The sequence below is a fragment of the Parasteatoda tepidariorum genome, chromosome 10 (genome assembly GCF_043381705.1).
Source record: "Parasteatoda tepidariorum isolate YZ-2023 chromosome 10, CAS_Ptep_4.0, whole genome shotgun sequence".
Lineage (NCBI taxonomy): Eukaryota > Metazoa > Arthropoda > Arachnida > Araneae > Theridiidae > Parasteatoda > Parasteatoda tepidariorum.
Window position 1 is genome coordinate 73219318 of NC_092213.1, and position 16286 is coordinate 73235603.

Genomic DNA, 16286 nt, shown 5'->3' on the forward strand with positions numbered 1-16286 from the left:
TTCTTTAAAACGCAAAAATAGGCAGCAAAAGACGTGTCAATTCAAACAATCGCACGTTTTCAAATTTCAAAGTCTCTATTATCAAAATAAACACTAATCATTTAGTAAAAAAGTGATTTGCAAATGACTGGGGACCAGTAACTACATTGTGTCTTCAAGTAAGTTGATATGACAATATTTTGTGATCCTATAGGGGTCTGTCCAGGCCAAATTTACTACCGTTCAGTGGTATCTTCGCAAATTCAACTTTAGGAAAACGGTAGTTTCACAAAAAACTTTTTCTTAAAATTTTAGTTTTGTATACCTTAAGAAACGATAAATTAATATTTGTATCATATTTTTGTGTTGATTTTTTAATATAATTTTTAATTTTCACAAGCTATGTCTAAATTTGTGGCGTAACTACCACTATAAATGTTAAATACCAATTCCCTAGTATATAACACATGTTAACTTGATTCTCTCATGAGGTACCTTTTGATAGATGATAGTTGACATAATTTCTATTAATCAAAGTTTGTAATCTCTTTTGCATCTTGGCAATTGGATATGGAACTATTCCTTTAAAGGGAAGATTCCTGTATCGTGATCTGTGGCAGAAGAATTGCCAAGTCATGGCAACTTCTGGGCAGCGCCTGCAAGAATCTTAATTTTTTTTTTTTAAATCACAGAAAGGGCCATCTAGAAGGGTATAACTTGTAGGCACCCCAAGGCTTTGCCCTTCAACAGAACCATAGAGTTCCCTGAATCTGGACCGCTGATCTATAGTGCTTAAAGTTCAACTGTAGCAGACATTCATCTGATTTGAAAAATGATCCAATTCCACACAACAAGCAAAAGTCAATATACCACTTATACCTACCATTTAATTTTATAAATGGTGAATTGAGAGATAATCCACTTTTGTACTTTAATACAAAAATGATAAGTGGTACATTATATTTACCATGTTTTGTTTCGAGATTAATGACTTATTGATACAGGTAATTTTTTTAATGCGAAAGTTCTATATAGGTTTTCTCATAATTGTTCTCATACTATTATGAATTCAGGAGTTCTATATTAAAATTGTACTGATAACTCATAGATGCCTACTGCTTCAGATTGGACAAAATATTTCAAAAAACGGTCGAGAATAATAGACTAGCATTTTCATATTTTCAGTTACTTTTGCCAACTTTATACAAGGCTCAACATGGCTTAACTGAAAAAGAGAGGTGTTTTATATAAGACTTTAAATTATTTAGAAGTAGGTAGTTGTGAGTAAAAGCCCTATAAATCGAGTTCATTTAATCAAGGATCAGACTTTAAAAGACCACAACTTGAAAATATTTATCCGCTATCCAAAGCAAATAGTCATCTCTGGTAACTATCACAACTTTCATTAATAAACTAAATAATTCTGAAATTAGAAACAGTACCTATACTTTATAATTATTTTGCAATAAATTTTTCCTTTATTATACTTATAGGCAGCAAATATTTATTTTTTTTAGTTTGTCATTTTCCCTTTTTAAAAGTAGTCTGCGATATGTGAACTGTTAATATGTTTTGATTTTTTCTCTGTCTCACTATGAGGCCTCCCATGGTTAAATCTCTCAACTGACACATGTCAAAAATTTGTCAACTTAGTTAATAATATCTGAAAAAAAAGTTCTTTTTTAACCTAATATAAATCTTATTTCAAGCAGTAATACATGGTCATAGGGATCAGGGTTAATTTTTTTATATGTATTTTTCTAAGAAAAAAATAAGTAAAATAACTGATTACTTTGATTTAAATCAGATTTATTTAAATCAATTTTTTAAAAATTATTTTAAAGATAATTCAAGAAATTTTGTAATTAGTTAAATTTTACATTCATAATTATATTTAAAATATTATTAAAAATGAATCACAACAATACATTTGAAGCTATATTACGGTGAAAAATTTTTTTTTGTAGAAAACAGTTATGCATAATGCATGCAAATGCAGGCTTCAAAATTAATGAAAACGGAGTAGAAATTTATCGTTATTAAGTACTGTCAACAGGCTAAAATGAATTTACAAAATTAATTTTGCAAATCTTTTCTTCAAAATTATATTGAAATGATGAAATAAATTATCTAAAGCCTTAAACATCAATTGTAACTTCACAAATATTTAAACATGCAATAACTTAAATTACCCGCTTATTAAAAATAAATCAAACTCTATGAAATGGCAATCAGAATTTATCTTTAAACTACTTTTTTTTTATTTTGTGTAAATTTTCTATTAAAACTGTACATATTTTAAGATTTAGGAATGCATTTGGATCATTAAAATAAAATTTTGTTTCTAAAATTGCATTTTGAACCTAGAAAGGATTTTCATTATAATCATGTTCTTGGCACACAAAAAAAGAAAAAAATCAATGCACAATAATCAATTTTTACTTTGTTTTTTATTTGTATTTTGAAAAATTCAAAAATGTATTTTTGACTAATGTTGTAATTTTACTATTACTATCAATTTTCCTAAAATTACTTCATTGCACTGTATTTTTATCAAGGTTGGCAAGTTTCTGCCGAGGTGGTTAAAACCACTGGTAGAAACCGGTTAGAACTGGCATGGGAGAAACCCATTTCTGCCACATTTGTGGATTGACATACAATGTATAATTCATAGAAAAAACAATTAAATGTTATACAAAGTTCAATTTATTTAAAAAATTATCACCATTCAAAATCAAATACAGTACAGAACCCGTTACCCGGAAATCAGTAAACCGGAAAACCAAAAAACCGGAACGAAATTCGTTAAATTTTCCCGCCATTTTTTTTTTAAAAAAATGTTTGTTTCCTCATAAGATTTTAGGATTTTTCTTTCGTTTTTGAAAGATGTTTACCTTACCATCATTTTGGAAATAATCATTAGTGTATTACTTTGTTTTTTCAAGATTATTTCCAAATATTTTTTTTTCTTTAGTTGGGTTTAACAATAAAAAAACGGCTTTTTGTAGCGATTCAGAAAACCGGAAAAATCAGTTATCCGGAATAGCGATGGTCCTGATCATTCCGGATAATCGGTTCCCTACTGTATTACATTGTTTGCACTCTGCAGTAATCTATAACAAAAGACAAGTTTTTATGCAGTTTCTAAACCTAAACAATTTCTCAATTTGCTATGCACAAACGAGAAATTTGAGAAGATTCTCTCAAGTTCAGCAGAACTAGCAGGCATTGCCATCAAGGAACCAGCAAGATTTATGAAACTTTCATCTATTGCATATTTTTTAAAACTGGACCACCATGTAGCAGTCTAACCAATAATATTGCCTCTTACATTCAGCAAAGACTAAAACTGTTACTGTTATAATAATTGGATTGTTGCCATGCAAATTATGTCTTGAAAAGAAAAAAAAAATATTTGAAAATAGCTCTATTCAGTTATGTTATGAGTTAAATGATAATAATTATTGAATTTCAGAGTTTAATGTAATAAACTAAAATCTAGTATTTATATTTATTATTACATTACTTTATTCTTTATTTCATATAAATATTTGATATACTGCACTCTTTATATTTAGCATAAAAAAAATAATATATATTTACAAACAATGAATTAGAAAGTTTGTTGCAGTTACATGGAGTTACATTTTTCAGTTTACTTAAACAAAATGTCATTAAGCAATTACTAGAACTAGTATNAAACCTAAACAATTTTTCAATTCGCCTATGCACGAACGAGAAATTTGAGAAGATTCTCTCAAGTCCAGCAGAACTAGCAAGCATTGCCATCAAGGAACAAGCAAGATTTGTGAAACTTTCATCTATTGCATATTTTTTAAAACAGGACCACCATGTAGCAGTCTAACCAATAATATTGCCTCTTACATACAGCAAAGACTAAAACTGTTACTGTTATAATGATTGGATTGTTGCCATGCAAATTATGTCTTGAAAAGAAAAGAAAAATATTTGAAAATAGCTCTATTCAGTTATGTTAAGAGTTAAATGATAATAATTACTGAATTTCAGAGTTTAATGTAATAAACTAAAATCTAGTATTTATATTTATTATTACATTACTTTATTCTTTATTTCATATAAATATTTGATATACTGCACTCTTTTAATTTAATATAAACAAAATAATATATATTTACAAACAATGAATTAAAAAGTTTGTTACAGTTACTTAGAGTTACATTTTTCAGTTTACTTAAACGCAATGTCATTAAGCAATTACTAGAACTAGTATAAACGTTTTTTTAGTTTCTGCCAGTTTTTACCGGTTATAACCAGTTTCTGCCGGCAAAAAGCCAACCCTGATTTTTATATGCCATTTTATGTCAACTTGTCTATTTATTATTTTTTTTATAGGTTAAAAATTGTGTAAAGTGATAAAAACTTGCAACTTGATATTTGGTTCTTTTGTAAAGATTCCTTTTCCAATTCTCTCCCAAGTCCTGTGACTGAAGGCAGATATTTCTATTAACTTTGCTGAAGGACATTGAGGTTTGTGTATTACAGAAAGTTTAGTACTGTTTTAATAAAACTAAAAAATAGAATCTGATTAAATAGTTGGATTGATTCTTTAGCCGAACATAACTCTTAAGAAATCATTCATAATGCTACAGAACAGTAAATTAGTTCCTTCTGAAGTTCTAACTCATCCATGGCTTTATGTGTCAACTCCACATAAATCTAGTAGCGATTCTGATGACAAAACAGTGTGTGACTTAGATACAGTTGGGAAATGGTTATTATTTCATAAAACTCAAGTTGAAGTTGGTGAGAAATTATCACCTCATGATAAAGCTTGGCAAAGTATACAAGCTTTGGTTATAGATCCTTCTAATACAGATATTATTAGTGCTAAGTCTTCTACAAATTGGCAAGGTAGTTATGCAGGTGGCGCCACTCCCAATGGAGTTATCTGCTGCTATACAGCTGATTACAGAGACAAGGCAAGTGTTAAGAGAGCTGCTGATGCTATTCGTAAAGTTTATTCATATCCGTGTAATATGTTTTATAAAACCGATGAAGCTACATATGCTGGTGCGTACAGAAATCAAGGCAACAAAGCTGTTTCAAGGTACAAACATTCACTGGATAGTCAGTTATATGAAAGAGACACAAAATCTAAATGGACTCTTGTTGATTTATAACTTTTGTTTATTTTAATAAATGAAATGGATTTTTAATGTTGCACTAATTCTTTAAATATTTTAAATAATTTTACTTTTATAACTTATATTCAGGGTATCTGCGCACCTGGAAAGTCATGAATTTGTGTATGGAACAAAAATTTTTATGAAATGTTGTGATTTTAACAATTTTTTAAAATAGAATTTACCCCTCCCCCCAATTTCATAGTGTTCAGAATATCTGAATTTGTAACAAAATCCCCAGTCACAGTCATATTTGATTAATGGAAAAATGAAACTTCTGTGATTTCAGAATTTTTATTATTATTTATTTATTTTTTATTTTATCAAATTAAAATTTTAGCTGAAGCAAGTCAGTCATTGGCGAACTTTTTAATTCCGAAATGAGAACAGAAAGAACAGGAGTATTTCTTTCCTTTCCGATGAACACGAAAAGTATCTGTAGAATGTAATTCTGCAGAAAAAAAGAGAAAAAAAATTATTTGCCTTTGTATTTTTTTCAGCTATTTTATTGCTACAACTCTTTCTTAACTCTGTTTTATATTTAAAATCTTTAAATATGAAGATGCAAAGTATAACAGTTTAGGTTATACATATCATTTCAATGAATGTTATTATAATACTTTTTTAAATTTATTGCTGTGTTTTTGTCACAGAAAATAGTAACTTTGTTAAGTCATGAAAAATTCTTGGAATTAGTCATGGAAAGTCATGCATTTGAAAATCTGAAATGTAGCAGATACCCTGTATATTGTAAATTGGACAATTACAATATACAGTATAATTGCTATCAGGTACAGTACAATTTGGGTGCTAAAATTATTGAAAAATGAGAATTAAATTAAGACTTATTACGTAATTATTAAATTAAGACTTATTACATAAATTCATTTGTTAATGTCATGTAACATTAAATTCCTTTCCTTACAAATAGTTTCGGAAATAATTTAATTCAAATACTTATCACTAGAATTCAATAATTGTTTGTTGATCCAATTCATTATTTAACTTTGGTTCAAAGGTAATACTTGTAATTAAAAAAGTTCAGAAATGAAAAAATTATTAACTGAACTCTTTATTCTCTAATTGATTTCGAAGAATTATTAATTTTAAAATTGTAAAATGCAATTTTTTCATGGTTTTGCCTTTAAAAAGATTAAAAACTCATTCATTGCAACATTGAAGTGGTACAACTAAATAAGGAAAAATACTTCAACAAAATTTTTTTTTTTAATAAACCATGTAACAATTGTTAGAAGTGATTACATTTTCATTGTACTTTTTATGTGTTCTTGAATTCTTAGAGTAACAAGTGTAAAATTTGTTATTTTTTTCTTTTGTTGTAATAAATTTTATAAAGCAGAAAGAAATCCTACTTTTAGTGATAATTGAGATTAAACCCAATGGTAATAGTCTCAGAGATGCCAACTTGCTCCGGGCAGCAAATATATATTTTAAAGTGGTAGTTTATCAATTGTGATTCTTGGTTTAATAAATTCAATTCAGTAGATTTTTATCCACCACTATTTCTAAATAATTCGTAGGCTTATATAATTCACCACTTTATTGTATTAGTGTACTGTCATGCTATAGGGTGACCTGGGGTAATTCCTGATCAAAAAACGCAAACATCTATTTTAGGAAAAAACTATTCAAAATAGAATTTTAATATTTACTGGAAGTTTGAGGGTATATGAGATGAGTCCTATGCCAGCTTCTTTTGTTTGAAAATCTAATTAGAATTTAAAATATTTTAAATTTTTAGTGATCAGGAATTACCCCTGGTCTTGATCATTTCTGGGGAAATTCCTGATCACTTCTGGGGTAATAACTGATCACCAGTTTTTATTGTATAGGGGCTGTTTGAAAATAATTATATAATGGTAATTAACAAATAAGACATCAAAATAAAAAAAAAATAAACCAAATAATTATGTTTAAGCAGCTAATAAAACAATTTATTTAAAAGCATGAAGAACGATTAACGCTTTAAATTTTCAAAAATCTTTACATTTTGCCATACATTTTAGGCAATCAGCCAACTCATTCTCATATTCTTCTGAAATATAAGAGAGTTTCCACATGGGTTACTTTTGCTGGATTTTTTAACTTCATTAAGGGAAAGTGTAAAGTTAAGTAAGGTAAGCCAACAGCTCTGGCAGCAGCTCTCACACTGAAATTTTCATTTTCAATCATTAAAAGAAATTCACTAATTTTGTTTTCTAGAAGCTTAGTATCCTTTTTAGGCTTATAATTTCTCACCATATTTATACTAGGCTAATTTATAAACTTAAAAATTATTCTAACAATGTACACACATAAAATTAAGATAGAAGCAAGGTAAGACAAACCAGAAATGGTGCAAATCAGAATACAGTCTTGTATACAGTTAAAAACAAATTTTGTGATGACAGTTAAAATATATTTTATAGTTGTTCCACTTAATAAATATGAACTGTTATTTAAGAAAAGACAATTAGCTATTTATAAGCTATTTTATATACTATTTATAAGAAGAAATGACAATGATCAGGAATTACCCCAGTGATCAATAATTACCCCATCTGTAGGGGGCAACATTTGATATAGTTTCCTATAATCAATTATAATGTTTACAGTAGATGTGAAACAATTAAACAAAAGCTTACACTACTTTTATATCAAAGAAAAAGAAAGTAACTCAAAATATTTATTATTAAGAGAAGGAGGGGGATCTTTGCAGAAATGTGCACATTTTGAAACCCATCTTTGAAATGGAAAATACAGAAAGCAGTTTAAAAGATACTTATTTTGTTAGATTAAACAAAAAATTATTATTAAGTAAATGTAGTTATACTTTAGTAAAGTGTACAAGCATTCTTGTCCATGTCTCAAATTTAAAAAAAAAAAAAATTTTTTTTTAAATAAAACTTAGGGGATTATTATTTACCCCAGAAACAGAGTGATCGGGAATTACCCCGGGTCACCCTACCTTTTAAAAAGCAATCAAAAATAGTCTAATATTTGCAAAATTTACTTTGTAGTTATATACCATTTTTTTAAAAATTATTTTGGCATGTCTTGAGCAGTTTGCATTGGTGTAGTCTTTTATTACAATACTAAATATTATTTACTATTCGATATCTTATACTTTTTATTACAATACGATACGGTAATTAATACACATTTGCAAAACGATGCTGAAATAGGTAAAGTGTGTTAAGTAAAACTTAAAAAGTTGTTTATCTGTTTCAAAAATGACTTAGAACTTTTACTTTATAATTTTTTTAAGCAAAATAATAATGAAGAAAAATTTTGGCTTTTATATCCATGTATGACCTAGTCCCCAAGAAAATTGCCTACTAATATTTGTTATGTGTATTAATGAGATATATTTCATGATGGGGTTGGATTTGTCATACCTGTGACGAATATGTGGCATGGAAAATGTGCATATTTTTAATTGACATGCATGCTTACGTTTGCATTATTACAAGTACTACAAAACTTTCTAGCAATATTACTTTTTTGACTTATAGAATTTTTTTGTGATATGTTTTATGATTGTAAAGTATAATTTTTATCACTGCAAAAATAGAATTATATTGAATAAGATACTCCACTACCTAACTGAATATTATTACCTAACTTTTATTTTCTTTAATTTTTCATATTCATAGACAAAAATTATTTTAAAATTCTTTAATCTCTGATTTAAAAAACCCCATATAAAATAGAAAATATTGAATAATTAGTGTTTTTGTAATTATTCAAAATTTTTATTTAATCATCATTTGATTATTCTTTAGGATTATAATAGTTTTAGATAAACAAGTTTTTTCAATTTAGATTATAAATTTTATTTTCACATTTCAATACTCTTTTATTCATAGCATTGTTTATTTTTCTTTAGGATTTAATACCAATCATGTTTGCTTGTGATGCAGGTGTACCATCCCGAGTAGACAACCTACGATGGTTGCATGTCACGTCTTCTAATCTAGTGAATACAACAAATAGTATAGCTGGAGAATTCGTCAATAAAATCTCTCATTGTGTTTCTAGCGAGTCCTCAAAAGATTCATTTAACCAAACTGCCGAAGATGAATCAAGGCAACGAAAACCAAAAACAGTTAACGAAGCTTCCCAAAATGCCACATGTAAGAGTTATTCCCAAGAGAAAATTAATAAAGCCACTCAAGGTAATTCAAGTAAGTGTTTACAAGAGAAAACTAATGAAGTTACTTACAATGATCCAAGCCAATATTTAGAAGAAACAATCAATCAAATTTTTGATGAAACCTCAAGTCAGTTTTCGCAAGATCTAGTTCACAAATCTCCTCAATATACTTCAAGTCAGTATTCTCAAGAAACAATCAGTAAAATTTTTGAAGATCCTTCATTCGAAACTTTCGAAGAAACTTTGCCATCTCAACCTTCCAAGAGAAGGCGCAATTCAGTAGAGCCAAGGAATGATACTTTTGAATATACTTCACTCCAAATTTCACCAGAAAATTTTAAAGATGCATCGATCCAAATTTCAGCAAAAACTTCTGAAGATGCTTCAATCCATATTTCACAAGAAACATTAAGCAAAATATTTGAGGATGACTCATTTGAACCGTCTGATAGCTCAAAGACTTCTTCGGTTGAAGATTCTGTGTCATCTAATGCACGTCCTCATGAACCTTTTGACTCAGATGAGTCTGAAAGTGATTCAGAGTATGGATCAGTTCCTCGTCTAAGATGGAAGACATCTACCACAGTGGGAAAGTGGCTTTTATTTAACGACACTGAAATTAATCCTATTGATAAGTTATCTGTTCATGATAGAGCCTGGGAAAAAATAAAATCTATTGTAACAGACCCTAATAACATTGATATTATTAGTGCTAAATGTTCAACGAATTTCTCCCGTCGATATGCGGAATATGCTTCATCAACAGGAGTTACTTGTTGTTACACTAGAGATTACAGAGACAAGATGAGTGTAAAAAGAGCGGCAGATATGATTCGTAATACCCTCTTTTTCACATGTTGCATATACTACAAAACGGATGATGCTACATCTGCTGGAGCATATCAGCACTTTGGGAATACTGCTATATCAATGTATATGCATACTAATGGGAATAAAATGTATGAGCGAGATGAGAATGGAAAGTGGAAACTGTTTAGTTTGTAAATATTTTATGGAACTAGTTTTGTTCCTTTTGTCCATATTTAAGAAATTAATAGGCCATAACTCCATTCTAAAATAGCACTATCCATGCAATTGTGATTTGCCTGAACCAAAAAGGTTGGATTTCTACCCTGTTGATCCGCGGAAGGTGTTTTATTTCCCTGCACTGTTTTGGACGCCTTCGATGCTATTTGATTTCTCTACAGTACACGACAGCAACAACTATAGATCATGCAGCTTAGATTTTTTTATGTGTTATTTGTAAGCGTTAGCCATGCAATAGCTTGTTAAAAAGAGCTTCGCTATCAAAATACTGCAATCTTTTAGTTTCTCCGAGCTTACCTATGACACGGAAAAATGTAAGAATACGGACGTATAATGGTATTTTTCAAATTATATACTAGTACCAATGCTTTTCATTCGCTGTAGGTTCCTAATATTCTAGATTTTCAACTATTGCCGCCGATCTACAGCGACGTGGATCAATTAATTACTTAAACAAATGTTTTAATTATAATAAACAGTGAATAGCCTAGTTAAAAAAAAACTTTTTCCATCTAACACTTAAATAATAACTTGGGCAAATATTTTTTGTCAAGTTTTATTTCGTAAGGATTGTATCGTATAAATTCGGAATATGTCTAATATTGCCTAAGTTATATATTGTCAAAATCGTAGGTTATTATCAAACAGTGTTAGATCTAGTGTATTTTAGAAAATGAGGATTTATTTTTAAACTTTTTATTTCTTAAGAGGGACTTGTGTTCACTCTTCTCCATGTTAACAGTGTCCTTCAGAGAGATCAGTCTGATTGCAGTTGCTTTCTGCTGTGGACTTGCCAATATTGTAAGAAAATCAAATTAGATGGGTTACTCACTTGAATTATCTGATGAAGAGTTATGTTTATTATGAAATTAATTTTGTTAGTTGAAAAATATTTCGATGCTTTGCAAGGTAAAATTTTTGAACCGAAAATAGATTCTCAAACTAAGTATATATTTGGGGGGTGGGGGAGTCACATAATTTTGATCTTATGTGCGCATGTTATCCAAGAATGACCGAAAGAGCTATAATGCCCCGCTTTTCTTTTATCTGTGTCGACTTCTCTTTGCAAATCAGGCTTTTTACCTCTGTTACAAATAAAAACTGCTCTACAGCCCTGCATTGAACTTAGTAAAGAAAGATAGTTGTACCTTGGACAAGTGTTATCAATTGCGCCACCCAGTGGAGAATTTTACATTCATCATATGTAGTTAATATGTGTGACGTCAGATACTATTGGCTGTGTTGGTGACCATTTCACGTAAGGCTCCTATACTATCAGAGCTGACCTATCAAGCAATACTGGAGCAAACAAGTTCGCAAGTTAACGTTATGTTAGCATCGTGCTTATGTTACCTCTTTGCTCCAAAAATAGTTGATAAGTCGGCCTGTCTAAATCAGGGGCTCTAATTTCACGTTTTCCAAGCACGTGCTAGAGAACGTTTTTGAGATTTCTCAGTTGCTGAGTAGATTTTTGGAAAGTAAAATCTAGTAGATAAGTACCAGAATTTCATTCTTTATAAAATAAAGTACCATTTTCTATAAAAAATTTGTTTTTCCTTAGACTTAACAAAATTAAATAAGCATTCTACCCTCTAGGCAAACAACAGCTCTACTGTGGAATTTAACAATTTTAAATCTCTTTACACGTTTTCTTATTTAGTTGCGTTTTTGAGATTTCTCAGTTGCTGAGTAAATTTTTGGAAAGTAAAGTCTAGTAGATAAGTACCAGAATTTCATTCTTTATAAAATAAAGTACCATTTTCTATAAAAAAATTTTTTTTCCTTAGACTTTACGAAATTAAATAAGCATTCTACCCTCTAGGCAAACAACAGCTCTACTGTGGAATTTAACAATTTTAAGTCTCTTTACACGTTTTCTTATTTTAGTTGCCTAAGGTAGCAATCCTAATTTTTTTTTTTAATGGTTAAGGAACTCTACATAAGGAAGTCTTCTTTCGGTGGAACCAATGACCTTTTGAATAAAGTTTATAAAGACAATCGGGAGGGTATTATCTATAAAAGATTACTAATTATTTAATTAGAGGAATGAAATTTTTACATCTTTTTTATCTGTAATGACATTAAATTGGGTTTTATGTCTGATAGATGAATTCGTACTCCTAAAGCTGTATCTTACTTAAGTTCTGAAATTTGTTTTTGGAGTAGACATATAGACTGTAAATGAAACAAGCCGAATGTAGCTTCCGTTGAAATGACGGCAAAAAAAAGAAAAAAAAGAGCTGCTGTAAACATTGAAAATAATTTCCTGGAAAACATTTTTACTAACGAATTTATTTATTTTTAATTTTAAAAACGTGACGGACTTGTTCTTTTCATAATTCAATATCTTTATAATTAGCATTTTTCATTTAAGTTATTTTATAAAGTCAACCAAAGTATTAAATAAATAATGGATTGCATCTCTAATTATAAGTACAAGTTTCAAAAATTAGTACTAGTTTAAAAAAAAACAAAGCGATTGCTCTTGGAACCTTTTTAACCCTTCCATGGAACCCTAGGGCTCCCTATAACATCATTTCGTAACCGCTCGCCTGTGGGTCTCATTTCTGGGATGAAGAAGTGGAGTGTCTCTTAGCGACCACAGATGTTTCGTATCATCCTGCATCTAGTATAGCCTAAAATAAATGTGAGTTTGTTTTTATATTGAACCAATCTCCGTATTGTAACTTCAGTCCATTCAAGTGTGTGTGTGCAACAGGTCTTGGCAGCATATACATAGTGGTAGTGAACCTCAGTAGTGGAGAACTTCATAGCAACTTAAAATTATTTTCTTATTAAAACTATGCAATTTCAAAATATTTCAATAAAATTATTTTTTGGTATTACGTTTATGATTGATTCGATTTATTTATCTCATGCAAGTTACAAGAAAAATAAGTTTACATTGTGGGAATATCCATATTCAATCAACTTACAAGTTTTGATGAAATTAACTTAAAATGTATGTTATCGAGGGTATTAAGGTGTGACTTCTAATGGTTCAAGCCTTATGAGCTATGCTAATGGAGGCCTACCTAACTTCCATTTCATGCCATGTTGCGTCTTGGACCAGAAAACATTTTTAAAAAAATCTGAAATGTTTAATAGACTTTGTTTGCGTGAATTACTATTTTTTGACATTTAAACAAAAGGAAATATTGCATTATGAATGAAAACGCTTATTACATATTGGGAGTACGAATTAGTTCGGTCCGTTTTCAAAAAAATAGCTCTGACTGTTATGAATATTTCATAGTGACAGCTGGTTTTGGTGGTTTCAGAGAGGTTAGGCATCTGTCAATAATATTCTGTTTATATCGCTTAGAGTTTCATACAACTGTATTTTAATTTGTTGAATATGTCAAATTTTGTAGTAACTAATCAGCATTTACAGGAGGCTTTATGTTTCTGCTTTAATTTTAAGAAAAGTGCAGCTGAAGCGCATCGAATGCTTATAGAAGTTTATGGTGACAATGCTCCAACTGATAAATCATGTAGGGAATGGTTTTAAGAATGGAGAGTGGTGCTGCATACTATGAGCTGCTACAACCTGGCGATTCCATTACGGGCGATCGGTATAGGCTACAATTGATTCGTTTGAGCCGTGCATTACGTGAAAAACGGCCGGAATCCGAGCAAAGACATGACAAAGTTAATCTGCGTGATAACTGTCGGCCTCATGTCACAAAAGTCGTAAAAAATCATTTGGAAATGCTCAAATGGGATATTTTACCGCACCCGCTGTATTCACCGGACATTGCTCCTTCTGATTACTGGTTGTTCCGACGGATGCAGCATGATTTTGCAAATCACTGGGTCACTTCTTTCGCATAAATCGAAAATTGACTCCTAACTTGGATCGCCTCAAAAGACGAGACATTTTTTCGAGATGGAATTTGAAAATTTCCCGAGAGATAAAAAAAAGTAGTAGCCAGCGATGGACAATACTTTGATTAATCTGTTCATACATTTTTTCTGAAATAACTGTATTTTCGACCACAAAAGAAAACAGACCAAACTAATTTGTAAACCCAACAATAGTCACTTTAGATATACCTTTCTTTACTTAATCAACAATGAGTTTAAACGAACTAATTACTCTTAGGGGCTATGCACCGGTCAATATTAACAGAGTTTTTCAGTGATAGTAAATTTACGCTAATGCTAGCAAGAATTTCGTTTTTTAAGCTGCCCTTTTATCATTTTAAGTTCTGGAATTACACAAATGCCCAATTAAAATCAATTAATTATATATATGTAACATAAAAAGCTTCAATTAATCTTTATATGTTAGTTTCTTCGTTATAAAACAACTCCTAATTTATTACTACTTAATTCTTCAAATCGAAGCACTTTATGATACTTTTNAGATTTAATTCTTTTATTAATACAAAAGTATTTACTTTTTGTAATACATATATATATATTTTCTTCTTGGCGTTTTCTTTCTACTTTTTCTTCTTGGCGTTTTCTCACTTCTTTTTCTTCTTGGTGTTTTCTCACTTCTTTTTCTTGGTGTTTTCTTCCATAAAGCTCTTAGGAAAGCTTCTATAAAAGTAGGCGTAACTTCAAAGCCATCTGGCGTAACTAAATCTGTGATGAGTTTATTATAATTATTTTTCCCAGCTTAAAGTCTTGAAAAATATTAGCTGAAAGAAACAGTACTTTTTCTCTGCTTTTGGTAAATGAACATTAGAAAATAAAAGAACCAATTAAGGTCGCTGGTATGATGCCTCGTGTGCAAAGTGCATACAAATCGTGGTTGCAGTTGCTTCAGATGTATTATTATGAAATATGAAGTTCCTCATAACATCTAAGAGTAATTTCTACAAAGGTAGGCGTAACTACAAAACTAACTGGTTTTTTACTATAATAAACTATAATGAGTTTATTATAAAAATTTTTACCTTTTAAATATATAAAAGAAATAATTTAAAATACAGGTTATAAAAGTGAAAACTTAGAATGCATTTATAGGCAATAAAAGGCACCAAAACATCACACATCTAATATAAATTTAGTAAATGAACAACACTACCACTATTAATTTAATATATAGTTTTAAATTATTATACAAATCTTTTGTTCATCTGCGCATGCGTAATATCTTAAAAAACATTTGCCGAAAGCAATAGTGTATTTACTACTCAGCTTTTGGTGAATGGAATGGACAATGGAAGAAAGAACCACAACTTAAAGAATCGGTTTATGACGGACGACTTCTTCTTATGCAATGATGTACGATGTACGTCGTAATACATTACAAATCTAATTGTTATAAGATGTTGCTGAGCTGGCAGAGAGACTGCTTTAATTGAAAAAGCTTAATTTATTTAAGAGCTGTAGTTTCTGGCCGATACTGTAAGAACAAAAGCGCAAGTTTCGCAGAGTTTTCCGTTTCTTTTTTAAATTATAAATTTAATCAAAATTTTTTTTGCATTTACGCTGCAAAAACGTTTTTGCAAAAAGGAGCAAGTTGCACTTTTGATATTCGAGTTTAACTTTCAAACACCAGATTTCAGAGTTATTTTAGAAAAAAAAGAAAGAATTCAATAACTCATTTTATAGCTATGAATTTGTATTAGTTTTAAGTATTGACATAATTAGGTTGCTCTTTTTATACAGATGAACAGTTTCTGTATAAGTTCCGTAACTCTAAATACGAATTGCGGGCAGTGAGTTTGCTGTGTTAAGCTTTAGAACCGGCATATAATTACATTGTGAAGCAATTTTTTTTTTTTTTTTTTTTTTTCCATCATAATNTTTTTTTTTTTTTTTTTTTTTTTTTTTTTTTTTTTGCTTACCTGAGATTTATGTACGGGCTTAGATATTTTCGCGTCGCTGGTTTAAATCTGCAACCGATTTTTCTCTACATGCTACAGTATTTGAGCAATTTACTAATATATTCACAGTTGTGATTATATTAAAATTCACGCGAG

General features: G+C 29.7%; 1 protein-coding gene across 2 annotated transcripts; it reads left to right on the top strand.

The window, feature by feature from the left end:
* The first annotated feature begins 6 nt into the window (after window positions 1–6).
* LOC107442633 (uncharacterized) lies at window positions 7–13193 on the top strand. 2 transcript variants are annotated; one of them, XM_016056249.3, is made up of 3 exons: window positions 7–158; window positions 4354–4488; window positions 9034–13193. In XM_016056249.3, exon 3 carries the CDS (start codon window positions 9049–9051, stop codon window positions 10303–10305), a length of 1257 nt encoding a protein of 418 aa, XP_015911735.2. In that variant the 5' UTR covers window positions 7–158; window positions 4354–4488; window positions 9034–9048; the 3' UTR covers window positions 10306–13193. The 2 variants fall into 2 exon arrangements, with proteins under 2 accessions (XP_015911735.2, XP_071043041.1); XM_071186940.1 differs by lacking the exon at window positions 4354–4488 and having other exon boundaries at window positions 13–158.
* Window positions 13194–16286: the final 3093 nt, after the last annotated feature.